The sequence below is a fragment of the Rhineura floridana genome, chromosome 4 (genome assembly GCF_030035675.1).
Source record: "Rhineura floridana isolate rRhiFlo1 chromosome 4, rRhiFlo1.hap2, whole genome shotgun sequence".
NCBI classification, from domain to species: Eukaryota; Metazoa; Chordata; class Lepidosauria; order Squamata; family Rhineuridae; genus Rhineura; species Rhineura floridana.
This window is the reverse complement of record NC_084483.1, coordinates 20,681,144-20,696,001: the sequence shown is the minus strand read 5'-3', so window position 1 is coordinate 20,696,001 and position 14,858 is coordinate 20,681,144. Positions and strand designations below refer to the sequence as shown.

The 14,858-nt window shown below is 42.3% G+C and overlaps 1 protein-coding gene across 10 annotated transcripts in view; it reads left to right on the top strand.

The window, feature by feature from the left end:
- PLEK (pleckstrin) overlaps positions 1-12,513 on the top strand; it is a 41,616-nt gene extending 29,103 nt beyond the window's left edge. For all 10 annotated transcript variants that reach the window (XM_061622612.1, XM_061622610.1, XM_061622618.1 and 7 more), the window contains 4 exons: positions 3,050-3,154; positions 5,888-5,971; positions 7,859-7,928; positions 12,139-12,513. In XM_061622612.1, coding sequence (XP_061478596.1) covers positions 3,050-3,154; positions 5,888-5,971; positions 7,859-7,928; positions 12,139-12,278 — 399 coding nt within the window. In that variant the 3' untranslated portion in view covers positions 12,279-12,513. The remainder of the gene's footprint in view (positions 1-3,049; positions 3,155-5,887; positions 5,972-7,858; positions 7,929-12,138) is intronic.
- Positions 12,514-14,858: the final 2,345 nt, after the last annotated feature.

Genomic DNA, 14,858 nt, shown 5'->3' with positions numbered 1-14,858 from the left:
CTCTTCAGAAAAAGCATAACATGGCATTTCAGTGCTGCAGCTGTAGGAATAGGGCAAGCCAGTGTCTTTCATAAAGTTAATGACTGTGAATCACTGCAGTGTAAGAGCTGGTCTCAGTTAGCTGTCATTTCATAGGAAATGCCTTGTGCTCATCTGCAAATGTGTTCAACTTACACTTTGGTGGGTGTCCCCCCTCCTCACATCCTAAGATGGTTAATTGTATATATGACTCCAACGATTTACACAGGCCATTTGGAAATACAGGATTGTGTCCAAGAAAGTTCTACTCAAGGGAGATCTGCTGAAGTTAATGGTCCTAAGTTAGGCCTATCCTTTAATGTCAACAGGTCTACTCTGAGTACAACCAATATTAGATACAACTTGGTGTATCTATAAAGCCAGACCTCGGATTTGGGGCTTCCATCGTATATGTATGTGCCTTATGCAAGTGTGTGTTAGGGCCAAACTGGTTATGCATGTGTTTGCTAAACACATGCATGTCACTTTGTCTGTAAAGTGAGGTTGGGGATCTACGTTTACCACTAAATGGAGTATGGGGTGGGTGGGAATAAACCTGCCCTTCCCCCTATTACTTCCCCATACTCTGTTGCTTGAAAGCTTTAGTTATCAGAAGGGGCAAGGGGTGGGGGTTTAAGCAATGATGTTTTGGAAGGGAAGGGGTTTTGCTCCATCCCCTGTGTGCTCCATTTTGTGAAGATAGTGGACTCTTTCTACCCCTGCTTTGTAGCCAGATGAGTGAGTGCACAACTAGTTTGACTTTAAGGGTGGCCTCCCTAGTGTTCTGTATGCATAATGAGATAGACCGCCAACTACATATGCAAAGGGAATGTTAGTGGTATAGGTATTGGCAAGATCCCATATAATCAGTCCTGAGGGTCTACAACTCTGGCTGGCAACTAATTCTTTTAACACCTGTTTTGTGGTTGAACATTGGCTTTTCCCTTTGACTCAAGGTAGAGACACACTTACTGTTGTGCTGGTTCCAGTGCATCTCTATCTCTGTTTTCTGAAAATGGGGGCACACAACACAAGTCAAACTCCACCCCTTTTTATTCTAAAACCTGATCAGATCAGCTCTAGTGCACTTTTTTTATTCAGCTGCAGACAGATTTCACAACTGATTGGTAGATCAACCTGTTGCCCCTCCAGGTGTGGCCAATGTGAATGCTTTGTTACAGGGTCAGGCACAGACAATGATTGGGCCAGACTTTGTTGTGGGAGGTCCTGAAAAGTCTGAAGTCAGCAGTGGGGAAAGGAGGTGTGTCTAGCCGAGATCAGAGTTGCTTCAAAATGTAGCCAGAAAAACCATTCTCACTGCTTTTGAAGCAACTAGTGTGCCCATGACCTCAGTTCTCTTTAAACGGAGACAGAGGGGCTTCCCTATCTAGCTTTCCTCTTTGTGGAATGCAGATGCAGGCAGATAGTTCTTTAACTCTCCCCCACCCATACTTCAGTGTGACCAGCAGCAACAGAAGCTTTGAAAGCTCCCTCCCCATATTCTGCATCTCAGCTGTTCAATCCCATGTCCTTGGATCTTGATTTATGTTCCTGAGGAAGTAGCAAAACAAGGTGAGAACTTTGCCTGAGCCTCTGTTGTTGACGCTGGAGAGGAGGTAGTTTTAAAAAGCTCTTTGCCATGAAGGAAAAATAATTTTGGTACATCCTTCCTTCCTAATATGCGGCATGGCACATAAATAACAGGCCACTAGTATAGGAGCCACTATGGTAGTGATTTAGAAAAGTATCATACTAGTTACTTAAATAAAGTTAAAATAAGTACTAAATAGCAAGGACAGAAGAAGAACCGTGCTAGATCAGACCAAATGGCCTTTTTAGCCCAGCATTCTGTTTCCCACTATAGCCAACTTGATGCCCCAATAGGAAACCCACAAGCAGGGCATGAGATCAATAAACAATCTCCCTCTATTTTTCCCTAGTGACTGGTGTTCAGAATCGCACTTTCTGATCCTGCAAGTATTATAAGCTGATGCTATAATTATTAGTATTTTTATTCCACCCTTCAGCCAGAAAGGGCTGCCAGAGTGGCGTACAAATATCAGTGAGAAGACAATCCCTACCATTAGGCTCATAATCTAAGAGACATGAAGGAACAGGAAAAAAGCAAGCTCAGGCAAACTAGTAGCCATTGATGGCTTTATCCTCCATGAATTTGTCTTATTCCGTTTTAAACCTACCAAACAGATGACATGACTGTCCTGTGGTTGGGAATTTCACAGTTTAGCTATATGTTGTCTAGGGATGGTTAGAATATTTGCAAAATCAGATCTGGTATGGAATTCTGGGATAATCTGCAAGTTTGTCTCATCATTGAACAGGCACTCACTCTTTGTGTGCATTCACGGCTGTTAGCGACACCGTAATTTTAAATCTGTAATTTTAAAAAATAAATCTGCAGTGAGAATTACGTAATTATTTTTGTAATCTGCTATATAAATCTACAGCAGCATAAAGCATAATGGAGAAAATTATGTATTTTTTCAGAAAAAATAATAAAAAAAGGAGAACTGGGAATCGTGATAACTAGTAGAACACAATTTATAGCGAATAGGAACTAGCAGCCCATTTGACAAATTGAAAAATGGAATAGAATCAGACAGTGAACCCCATCTCTATTGCTGTGTGAAGATGTACCTCCTTTTGTCTCATCCACCATCCAGCTTCATTGGACAGCCCCAGCTTCTAGTAATAAGAGCATGAGACAAGCATCTCTCTATATATCCACTTTCTCTACGCTATGCATAGATTTATAGGGATGTCCTTTGCCTATGCCTCCAATCAAGTGAAAGAAAATGATAAATAGAGCCAGTGTGGAGAATAGTGTACAGACTGCTATTCTACAATAAAACACTTTTTGTGAGCCTTGAGAAGTTTAACAGATGTTGGTATTATTTGCCAATTTATTTAGAAATATTTTTAACTCTCACTGCAGAGCAATGAATCTAGAGTGACAGACCAAACTCTTTCAGGAAGTCTTTAGCAATGTGGCTTCTTCTATGTCTTAAAACAGGCAGACAGTGGATTCTTCTGTGAAGGCAACTCCAGTGATGATGATGCAGTCTTCAAGGAAGAGTTCAGAGGCACAGTGGTCAAACAGGGATGTTTACTGAAACAGGTCAGTATATACCTTGTTTGCTAAGATAGCACAGAAAGGAAATTGGTGCTGTACAGAAATATAGTCCTTCTCAGGATAGCTTCCTATGCCAAACCCTCTCTTGAATTTGTAGCTGTGTTCTATTGTGTTGAGTTTCACAGCATCAAGTGTTGTGTTGCTAGGTAGCAATCAGGCAGTGGGTGCATAGTGGCTCCTCCAGAAAAATTCTGGAGCTGGCTCATCTCTCATCTGCCTTGGCTTTGTTTAGAAAACCATACTAAGGGGAAAAAACTGAAGGAAGCTTTAATGGAAAGGCAAAAGCATTAGCAACATTAGAGGCAGCCCAAGGCATTCTGCTGCTCTGAGACAAAGGACAAGATGCACTCCCTCTTTCCCAAGGGCAGCAGACTAGCTTAGAGGATGCAAGCCAATCCATATTGCTCATAAAGTTCTGTCCTCCTGCACCTTGCTGCTGGTCCCTATTCCAATGTATTTTCTGCCTGGGACTGCTGCCTCACTCTATCTAATGGTAGGCCTGGCTCTGACCAGTATGCAAAAGCCACAAAGATATAGTAGATGGTAGTGTTGGGTTTGGACATGGGAAATCCAGATTCAAATGAGCAGGGCCTTGCTGCTATACATGTCAATGTGAAGGATATATTGTAACCTGCCCTGGAGACAGCATCGGAAAGAAAACTAGAACAGGACACAAACATCAGGAGATTATATATCTCTGCATAATGTATCGAGGCACATGTCCTACTTTGGATGTATGAAATATGACATTCTTCAAATGTCCAGTGACAGTGTGACAGTGGATTTTGTGTTGCACAATTCTAACAGAATTACAACACTGTGACCACGTACAGGACATATGAAGGTTTTAAAACCATGTGACTCACTGAGCTTGCCACTTGCCTCATGCTGTCCTAGCAAGAAGTTGCAACACTTGGAAGAAATGGTAACAGACTAAAACCACTGTCGAATTTTAGTCATAAATTCTGGGGCACTTTCAGGAATATCAATGACACAGCATCCATATGTGAAAGGAAAAGTTTTGTTTTCTTTCTGGTAGTTTTTGATTAATTCTTCTATCTGAATTACTTCAAAAGATACTAAGTTTTCCCACTCATTCAAATTGGCTCTTGGTTGAGTAGGTTTTTTCACCTATCCCTCAGTCTTTGCTATGCAATTTGTTAAGTGTTAATATGCTCCTGTTACAACTTAAGGTGGAAATGGTGTTGGGTAGGATCAAACATAAGGGGGAATCCCAATAGGGAGTCTAGTGGAGTACATACAGGCCAGACTCCTAGTTTGGGAGGGGCTGGGCCTCATCCAGCTCGCAATCACTCCTACTGGTTGGCCAGTGAGTTCATAACTGGATTGGATTACACCTGTCTTGGAGTCTAACACTGGCCAACTCCCAAGGGTGATTCCTCAACTGCTCATTGGGGCTGACACAACATTCCCTCAGCAAGGGCTGTTGGAATGAAAGCAGATCCTTTTCATACTGCCATGCCAACCCTACTTATTTGATGTAATTGATAAAGTTGTGGCCTGTTTTCACCCATAAACCATTGTTGGCTATTTTATTCCCATTGCTTATGGGAGGACACATCCTGCTCCTGCCTCACAGACTAAATTTTATAAGGAACAAAAAAGGGCACTATAAAAAGGGGGTGTGATGGAAGTTTCCCAGAAAAGAGTCCTACAAGATGTTTTGGATGTAAGCATTTTGGTGTAAGAAAGCCTTTTATTGTGATTTGTTTGAAGCTGAGCAGTATATTGCCTAAAGTTATCAACTGACATCTAAAAGGCATTGCCACAGACCTGCATTCTTCCTTAGAAAAAAAGTACACATTATGGTCTAGGCCCTAGAACAGTGGTTCCCAGCCTGGGGGCTGGGACCCTCAGGGGGGTGGTGAAGTAATCCAGAGGGGGCCGTGAACAGTAAAGAAATGAATTATTTATTATTTTTTTAAAAAAAGTCTTCACTCCCTCGACACTGTCTGCTTTCCACTGCCGCTGCAGATGACACCTCCCCCTTGCTCCAAACGAGAGGGGAGGCCTTTTGCTGAAGCGCCAGAGCATCTTTCAGGCGCACTAAGGGCAGGCATCTGCCTATAAAATACATAGCAGATGCCAAAGGAGGCTGAGGGTGGAGCTACCAGGAAGAAGAGGGGATTACTATCACTGATTCCCGTCTCCTTGCACTGCCACTACTGGCAACGACCTTACTTAGAATGAGAGGAGAGGGCTTCTTGTGAAGCAAAAAGAAGCAAGCCTGCAAAGAAAGGCTGCGTTCCCCCGTCCTTCCTGGAAGCCAGCCTGCCTCCCTGTGGGGAGGGGGTCACAATTTTTTTTCAGCTTATAAAGGGGGTCCCGTGCTCATAAAGGTTGGGAACCACTGCTCTAGACTATAACGGATATTTTTCCCAAGAAAGAATCAGCAGCCTTTTGAAAATGCAGATCGGTGGGAATGGCTTTTAAAGGTCAATTGTAGTTGCCTGGGAATTTTATTGAAGGGTGGGATATACATCCCTCAAATAAAGTAAATAAATAAATTATAGAACCTTGATTGTGTTGAGGCAGCAAAAGCAGTCTAAACCCATGGAAACTCTGCTTTTGACTTTACTGAGATGCAGATGGCACAACAGCATTGCTCAGCTATTGTAGTATTGCTCAGTTACATTTTTTGCATTTATTCTTTATTAAGCAGAAAATGAAAGTCATTCATTCATTAAATTTATTTAGGGGCACCGGAGGAAAAACTGGAAAGTACGAAAGTTTGTCCTGAGAGAGGACCCTGCCTATATGCATTACTATGATCCTGCAGGGGTAAGCCCCTTTGTCTGTGGTGTTGTTGCAGCATGTTTTGAAGGACATTTGAAATGAAACTCACCTTCAGAATCATGTGTTTGAGTGTCATGATTGCTTATGTGAATTGTGTTTAGTTGCTGGCGCCTATCCAATTGATACAAAGTGTCTTCAACAAAATTTTATCAACATTAATTCAGTGTTGGAGTCCCCTTTTCACAGCATTGTGGGTGGTATGAGGAAGGTGTCACTGAAGCATCTGCAAGTTCAGAATGCTGCTGCTCACCTCTAAGCAGATGCCGGAAGGCATGAAGACATTTAATCTGTCTTGCACTGGTTCCTTGTTAGCTTCTAGGCTCAATTCAAGATGCTGGTATATAGTTGCCTTTTAAAGCACTTCATTGGCTGCTATTTGTGTACCATAAAAACCACCTTTCCCGATATGAGAATAGAAGCCTAGACATGCCTGCTTGCAAAACAATCAGTTTTAGTGTATAAGTGGTGCAGTATGGCTTAAATGCTGCTACTGTGTAAAATGTGTTCTGTTTACCTCCTAATATGAACCCCCACACTATCTGCTTTTTGCAGGTCTAGCTCTTTCACTGAGCAAAGTAAGAATATCAATTGTAAAGACAAGGGCCCTTTGCTATGATTGTCCCAAGGCTGTGGAACGATCTCTTAGAGAATGTTGGGAGCAGCTATTCTCTCATGGCTATATATATATTATAAACTTATTTATAGGCAATCTTTTTGGGCATAGCCCTATCAAGGCGACTTATGTATCTTAAAAACACAATGCAATTCAGTACAAAACTGACAGCAGTGCAATAATTATTTAAAATACAAGCCAGTTTTTAAAAAAAATAAAACAGCTGTATAGCTTTAAAAAAAGCTATATATTATAAAACAGTTCTCTAATTCAAGCTCATGAAATAAAACCTAAAGCAGGAAAAAATGGCCTGAAATTTTGTAGTGTGTGGAGTGAGTGTAAAATGCACTTACTTCAGAAAGCATTTGTCAGAAGAGTTTTAGTACAGAGTGATTCCCCCCCCCTTTGTGGCTTGTTCTGTTGTTTTAACACAGCTTTTCTTCCATCTGTTCTGATCCTCCTGCCAACACACTGATAACACTGAGTTCTAATATTATGTGTCACTGAGAGAGAGAAAAAAACCTGTTCGTTCTTTCTACACACTTCATGACTCGCAGTCAAACCTGCTTCCCTTCAACTTTATTCTATTCTTAAGAGCCCAAGCTCTTCTGATTTTCCTCCTAGATTGCCTCACAGCCTGTGTCAACACACACACACACACACAGCCGCCCCTAGGCACCGGGAAGCGGGGCAGTTGCCCCGGGCCCTATGCTTTGGGGGGGCCCTGCACTTGGCAATGAGAAGCTGGGCTGTGGCAGGGTTTTTTCTCTTCAGCCGTGCAGTCTCACCAGCTGCTTCCCGCTATTGGGGAATCTCCCGCTCTTTGGCTGCATGCCTGAGTGGTTTCCCCCCTCTCCGCTCATCAGCTGTGAAGCGGGTGTGTGTGGGGCACTTAGCTAGCTAATTTTAGGTGGGAGGTTTGAATCCCCTGCCTGAGTGGCTTCTTTGTGCTGCCTGCTGCTCGCTCATCAGTGGTGCAGCGCGTTTACAGGCAGCGCTTGCTGGCTTATTCTGGGCAGGAGGTTTGAAAGAGAGAAAGAATGTGTGTGTGTGTGGGGCAACTATGCTTTTGCCCTGGGCCCCGCACATGCTAAGGACAGGCCTGCACACACACACATCCATGGTTGTTTTTATCTAAGTGTCAAGACACACACGGTCATGGTTGTTTCTATCTTGTTGATTTCAGCTCAAAATTTAATTGGTTTTCAAAATGAATTTTTAACCAAGATAAAGATGGTTTGTTTTGGAATTCCTTTCAGGGAGAAGAGCCACTTGGAGCCATTCACTTGAGGGGTTGTGTGGTGACAGCAGTTGAAGACACACCAGATGGTAAGCAGGAGCACAGATAGACCATCTCTCTTTCAATACGTCTTTATTCTTCATTCTTTGTAATATATTCAAGGCCTGGAAACAAATGGTTAAAACCCAAACTGGGGCTTCCAATGCCATTTTAACTGAGCAGCCATATAAACAAATCAACATATTCCTTAATAGGATGAAACATTTCTGGAGATGTCCCTTTTCAAAATAGCCATTTCATTCTGGCTTGACAAAATGGGTGGGGAGCCTTTCTTCACTTGAGGGCCTCATTTCCTTAGGAGCCATCTTCCAGGGTTTGAATGCCTGTGGTAAGCAGGGTGAGAGGCATAAGAGTGAGCTGGGCAAGGGATGTGACTTTTACCTGTATACAGTAAGCTCCATTCCATCCATACAGAAGTTCAAGAGGGTTCTACACACGTGCACATCTCTCTCCATTCAGGCAAGCACGAGGCATTATTACAATTGAAGGACACATTCCAGCCATGCAAAAGCACTCCAGGAGGGTGTGAAGCAGGGCCAGTAAGGAGCCTCATTTTGGGGAAAGGCACATGGCCTGGGGAGAGTCTCAAGGGAGAGCTGGAGGGGTGCATTTGGCCCCTAGGCCTAATGTTCCCCACTCCTGCAATAGATGGTATAGACGATCCAGCGGTCTGGGGCTGGAGAGATTTTTTTCTCCAAGAGAGATGAAGAGAGATTGGAACCCTATACCCACTTTCTTGGAAGTAATCTCCATTACACTCAATGGATTGTATCCAGTAGTGACTTATATGTTCTCAGAAAGCACTTTGCTTGTCCTCCCTCCCCGCTGTAGCTCTCCATGTTCACAAAAATCTGCTTTTGAGGGTTGGGCAAGCAGTGGGATAGGGTTCAGAGGACTGCGGTAGATGGGGAGATCACTGAAAATTGGGTGCCCTGCCTTTCACAAGCAGAAATGATTTCTAGGAGCACAAAGCGACCACTGGATACATAACCCAATGGTTATACATAACCCAAGTAAGCATGCATAATATTTCATGGTAAAATGGGATTACTGCTTGTGATGTATGCATTAAATATATCTGAAAGGCTGCCTCCTTTCCTACAGACCCTCTTGGCTGTTAAGATCAGCAGAGAGGGCATTCTTGGTAGTTCTACCACTCTCAGAAGTTCAGGGGTGATGGTGGCCCAGGAGAGGGCATTCTCTGTGCAGCTCCCAAGTTGTGGAATTCCCTTCTCCAGAGAAGTGCATCTGGCATTTTCACTGTACAGTGTCAGTGAATGCTGAAGACACACTTCTTTACACTGGCCTTTGACACTTGAGGTGTAGTTTTTCAGGACCCACCCTATGCCTGTGATTGTTCTGTTTTAATTGTTTTTAACATTGAATTTTACATGGTTGTAACCTGCCCTGGGGCCTACTAATGGACGGTGGGAATCATCATCATCATCTCTTTTTCAAAGTTTGGATATTGCCTCCAGTGTTGCTTCAAGGTTTTCAAGGGCTCTTCAACAAGAAACCCTCCATGGCTGTCCCTCCCTTACTGAGTCTGCCTCTTCACTGCATCAGGTCCAGGAGGATCTTGTCAGTTGGCCCTCTGCTGGGAAGTGGCCTCCAGGCAGATGCCAGACCATTCCAACCCTAGATGCTAGCCTTGATTGTTTCAAAAATCAATTGGGTCTGAGACAATAAACAAATGTGTGTACATCAAGGACCAGAGCCCCCCCAGGCATAGGGAAGCGGGGCAGTTGCCCCGGGCCCCGCGCTTGGGGCCCCCCCGCACTTGGTGATCTGCTCACCAGCTGGCTCCTCCCTCCCTGCCTGTTCGCCTTCGCCAGGCAGGGTGCAGCACTCGCTTGCTCTCTTTCTGCCCGGGATGGGGGCTTGCTTGCCTGCCCGCCCGCCCGCCATGCCGAAGCCGCCGCCGCCGCTCCTGCTGCGGTCAGTGAGTGGTAGTCTTAGGTTCAGTTTCCCACATTTCCGCAACTGTTTGCACATTGTTAAAAAAAAGGTCAAAGCATACTTTCCCTAATATTTATATTTTCCCTAATGTAATGCTTGTTATTTTCACTAATATACATACAGTAGGGCCCTGCTTTACGGCGCTTCGCTTTATGGTGCTTCACTAATGCAGAGGTCTCAATTAGACGCAATTAGACTAAAGCCCCACTCACAAGGCGCTTGTTCTGCTTTTACGGTGGTTTTCTGGCATCGCACGCCATTCTATTCAATGAGTTCCGCTTTACAGCGGTTTTCACTTTACAGCAGGGGTCCAGAACGTAACCCGCTGTATGAGTGGGGTCCTACTGTATTTTAAAGTACACTTTACCTTAGTATATGCATTTTTGTACACATTACTTGGCTGGAGAACTACACTGCAAAATTTGGAGAAGTGTAAATTTCAAAAGATAACTATTTTGGTTCACATAAGTTCACATTTTGGTTCAGAAAGTGCAAATTAGGTAGATTCACCTTTAAATGTGAACTGAATCAAATGTCTTCCCCATCTCTATTTCCTCGTCATAAGGCATTTTCATGTGTAAAGCTTACATTAGTTCATGCTTAAATCAACCTGAATGTAAAATCAACATTGGCTGGAAATTCTTGTGATTTATTCTGTATAATCACTACCCACACACTACAGAGCATGAGAGAGATTTTAAAAAGTGATGGATAACCTGTGGGCTTCCAGATGTTGGACTCCAACTCCCATAATCTCTGGCTATTTGCTGTGCTGGTTGGAGCTAATGGGAGTTGGAGTCCAACCACACTGGGCCACAGGTTCTTCATCACTGGCTTAAAAAGCTTTTTAACTTCATCATTGAAATCTTAAGGAGAATTACAGCAATATGAATGTTGTTAAAGTAGGAGCATAACTTCAGATGGAAGTGATTTGCCAGGAATAAGAGAATCACCATGAAAAGCAGGCACATAAACATTTGCGACTGGGATTGGCTGCCTGGGCTCCTACTGGGAGGAACGGCGGGATACAAATCTAATAAATAAATAAACAAAATAATAAATAATGGCCCGATTTAGCTGATTTCCAAGCTAGCATTCTGGGCGCTAACACAAACCCCTCTCCAGCAACTGGGGAAAACCTTTCAGAAGTCCTGTACAAGAATCCTGCCTTATTTATTTAACATCTTGTCCTTTCACCTACCTTGGTTTCTGGCTTTGGGAGGCAGTTCTGTTTCTCTCCTACACTGGCCAGTGCTGGCTCCTTGATTTTGGGGGACCTCAGTGGGGCATCCTAACCTGGAAGAGATGAGGCATGCAAACATGATGTTTCATTATTTATTATTTGTTTATTAAAAGATTTCTATTAGCACCCTTTACAAAAAATGGTCACAGGTTGATTTACAAAAAAGTAATATAAAAACATGGTACATAATAAACAAAGACATTAAAATAATTTTCATAAATTACATAAATAGCATAATTAGAAACACCATAAAATGGTGTTAGCCACTAAAAGCCTAGGGTTGAAAGGTGTGTGTTTAGTTTTTATCTGACCACATCTAGGGATGGAAAGATCTCTCTGTTTTGGTTCTCTCAGTCTTTCATTTTTCTAATGTTAAATTCAGTTCTCTACATTTAGAGAACCAATAGCGATTTGCAATTTTTTTTTAAAAAAAGATCCTCGTGAAAATTCTCCACCATTTTAGTGCAAATTTCTCCAAATATACACATTTTTGTAGGTAGTTTTGACAAAGGTACACATTTTTGCAAGCCATTTCTCATCATTTCATGCCTTTTTGCATGTTATTTTCACTCATGTATTCATTTTTATGCACACTTTCCCCTAATATATGCATTTTTGTAAATGTTGTTTATAAAGGATGGGTGTGTTTCGGTTCTCATATTGTTTTGGAAATTGTGAATTTGATAAATTCTGCTTGAAATGTGAGCTAAATTGAAATTCTCACCAATCCCTAACCACATCTGATATTTGATATTTCTGTGCAAAGTAAAAACGGTAGCGCTGTTAGGGCAAATGGTGGTGACAAATGCCTAGCCTATCCACTCTCTGGAGCTGTCTTTGATACTGGCAGGTATTGCTCCCAATTTCAAATGGAAGAGGGTCTTATATGTATGTAGATTTGATTTTGGAGGGGGAAATGGGAAAAAATCCTCCTGTTTTTGTAACAGTCATGTAAAAATGGAAGAAACTATTGAGGCAGAAGAACTGAAACATCTCCCCAACTCCTTCACTCACAGTCTTCTTTCTCTCATATTTAGGCAAGAAAAATGAAGTTGAAGGGAACCTGTTTGAAATCATTACTGCAAATGAAGTCCACTATGTATTGCAAGCAGCCACCTCTGCAGAACGTACAGAATGGATCAAAGCCATTCAGATGGTTTCCAGGACTGGAAAGTGAAGAACTACCCACTTGAGCAAAATATAACCATCTCTTATTCAAATGTGTTTTCTTTTCTTTTTTTTGCCCAAGCAACTCTCTGTATCCATTCATGGATATCAGAGTGATTCTACTTTTAAACCTTTCTTTGACAATTATCCAGCTTAAAATTGGCACAGTATTTAATATGCTTGTATCCTGATGGCTTTCTGTACCTACCGATCATCCCAAACACGACCATTCGGCCCAGTCACAATGGCCTCTAAATTTCTTTTATTAACTACCGGCAAGAAAAACAGAGCTACTCTGAAGCAGATGCATGAATAAGCATTAAGCAACCCTTATGGTTTCTGCATATGATAGTAGTGGAAAAATATTTATAGAAAAGGACTTTTGTATAAAAAAATTCTTCTCTTATATACAGATCTTCACATTTATCTGTAGAAGCCCCACTAAAGTAAATGGAGTTCTGTTTGTCCTAACAGTATCAGAGTCACACAGCTAATGCTGTCATGGAAATATATATTTGGGAGGAAAAAAAGGTTTGTTCTTCTGTCTGTCTATTTTTTTGGTAAACCAATGAGAAGAACAGTGAGGATTAACTTTCCACACACACATCTCCAGCACTACTGGCATTGCTGAATAGACCATAGGTTTCAGGCCACATTTGTAGGTATTAGTATGGCATAAATAACTGGTGGATTTTAACGTTAACACAAAGTGATAGGGAACCTGCAGTTCTCTGGATGTTGTTGAGTTCCATTTCCCATTAAGCCCAGTCAACATGGCCAGGGATGATGGAATCTAACAACATCTGGAGTGTTGTAGGTTTCCCATCATCACTGCTATCATTCAAATATACTTTTCTACTCCATTGTAGTAGTACATGCTCTACTAACCCATGCATCTTTTCCTCATTGGCATGTCCCACAAAGGGAGCTTTAGCACTTCTGTCAATTTGAATTTAAACGCTACACACCTCCAACTTTTCTATAAACTGAAACATTGGCAGTATCAAACAGTGAGACTATTACACATTCATTTCACCTGCTGATGTCTGTGTAATCCTATGGGGCCCTTACTTGGGACATTGGGAGTAGGTTCCACTAGAGACAATGGGCCTTCTATATCAGGCTGAATAGCAGGGGTGGCTAACCTTTTACGGTCCAAGGGCTGCATTATCCCTCCAGGGGCCAAAGTATACAAGTGAATGTGGTGAGAACAGTAGTTCTCAAGGCTGCCTTCCCAAAGGGTTTCCCATCAGCTATTTTGTAATATCATTTCAAATCACTAATCATCATTAAACACGTTAGCCTGTTATATGAACAGATTTTAGGGGGCTCTGGGATTCACAGACTTTTTGGCATCGAAGCAGATGACCTGTGGAGCAGTCAGTAAAAATGAAATTTTAAAGGGGGGGTTGGGAGGGCACAAAAACATTTTGATGGGCCAGTTATAGACCACAAGCTAGCCATCCATAATATATAGGATTGCACTGTTGTATGATCAAGTTGTATAAACTTCATCAGTCATCACCACCTTATAGTAAGCAGAGAGTCATTTTTCACATTTGACTTAGCATGAAGAGCAACTTGAATGAAACAAAGCCTACAATCCTAATGATACCTTTGGGCAGTTCACAGGTTTGCCATGCAGTTAGGTATGTGATTACATGAACGGAAAATCAGAGATTTCTTCCAAACTCATAGAAAATTCTATTAGGACTATGGAAGCCTCACTTCCAATTTGATTTGGAGGTTAATTCAGACTCCAAATCTGAATCAAAATTTGAAAATCTGAATCTTCAGTTTACTTGCATTAGGAAACCAAAATGCCCATAGCTTTTTTTGGTGTGTGTTTTTTCACATAGATGCATAAATTTGGAGATATGCTGGCCTCTCCAATGTTGATTAACCACACCAAATTTCAGGCAGGGAGATCCAATGGTTCTACACCTTTAAAGTCCCCCCCCAAATAATATTTATTTATGTATAAATGTTTTCAGTATATTTTAAAATTACTAACTATAAATAATTTATAAATAAAATATGCTTGTTTGCTTGTTTGTTTACAAACCTGTACAGTTAGTTTAGTGCTCAGTCCTGCCAATCTCATGGTCCTGTTTGGCCTGTTTCATGAAGATTTTAAAAATAAATGAATTGAAAGGTACAACTCCATCTCCCAGGCAGTTAAGACAACCTAGACAGGTGGGCACTAATATTCAGTACCACCCCTACGCACTGGGAAGCGGGGCAGTTGCCCTGGGCCCCGTGCTTTGGGGGCCCCCGCATGTGCGAGCGTGCATGCAGGCGGGTGTGCAGGCAGGCGAGTGAGCGAGCAGGCAAGTGACCGTGGGAATCCTGTGAGGTAGTGCGAAAGAGGTGGCCAGGGAGGTGGCGTCATGGTCCTTGGGCGTCAAATCATGAGCAGCGCTTTCTGATCCTTGTCTCTATGAGCCGCATAGCCTGAACTTCCCATAATCAATTAGAAGTTGCTCTCGGTCGTGGTTCTCTGTGGATGCTGAAACTGACATCTGCCACTCTAGCCTTTTTCGCAGCTCTATGCTGAAAGCCTGCTTTGCATTAGAAAATGAAGGAGCGG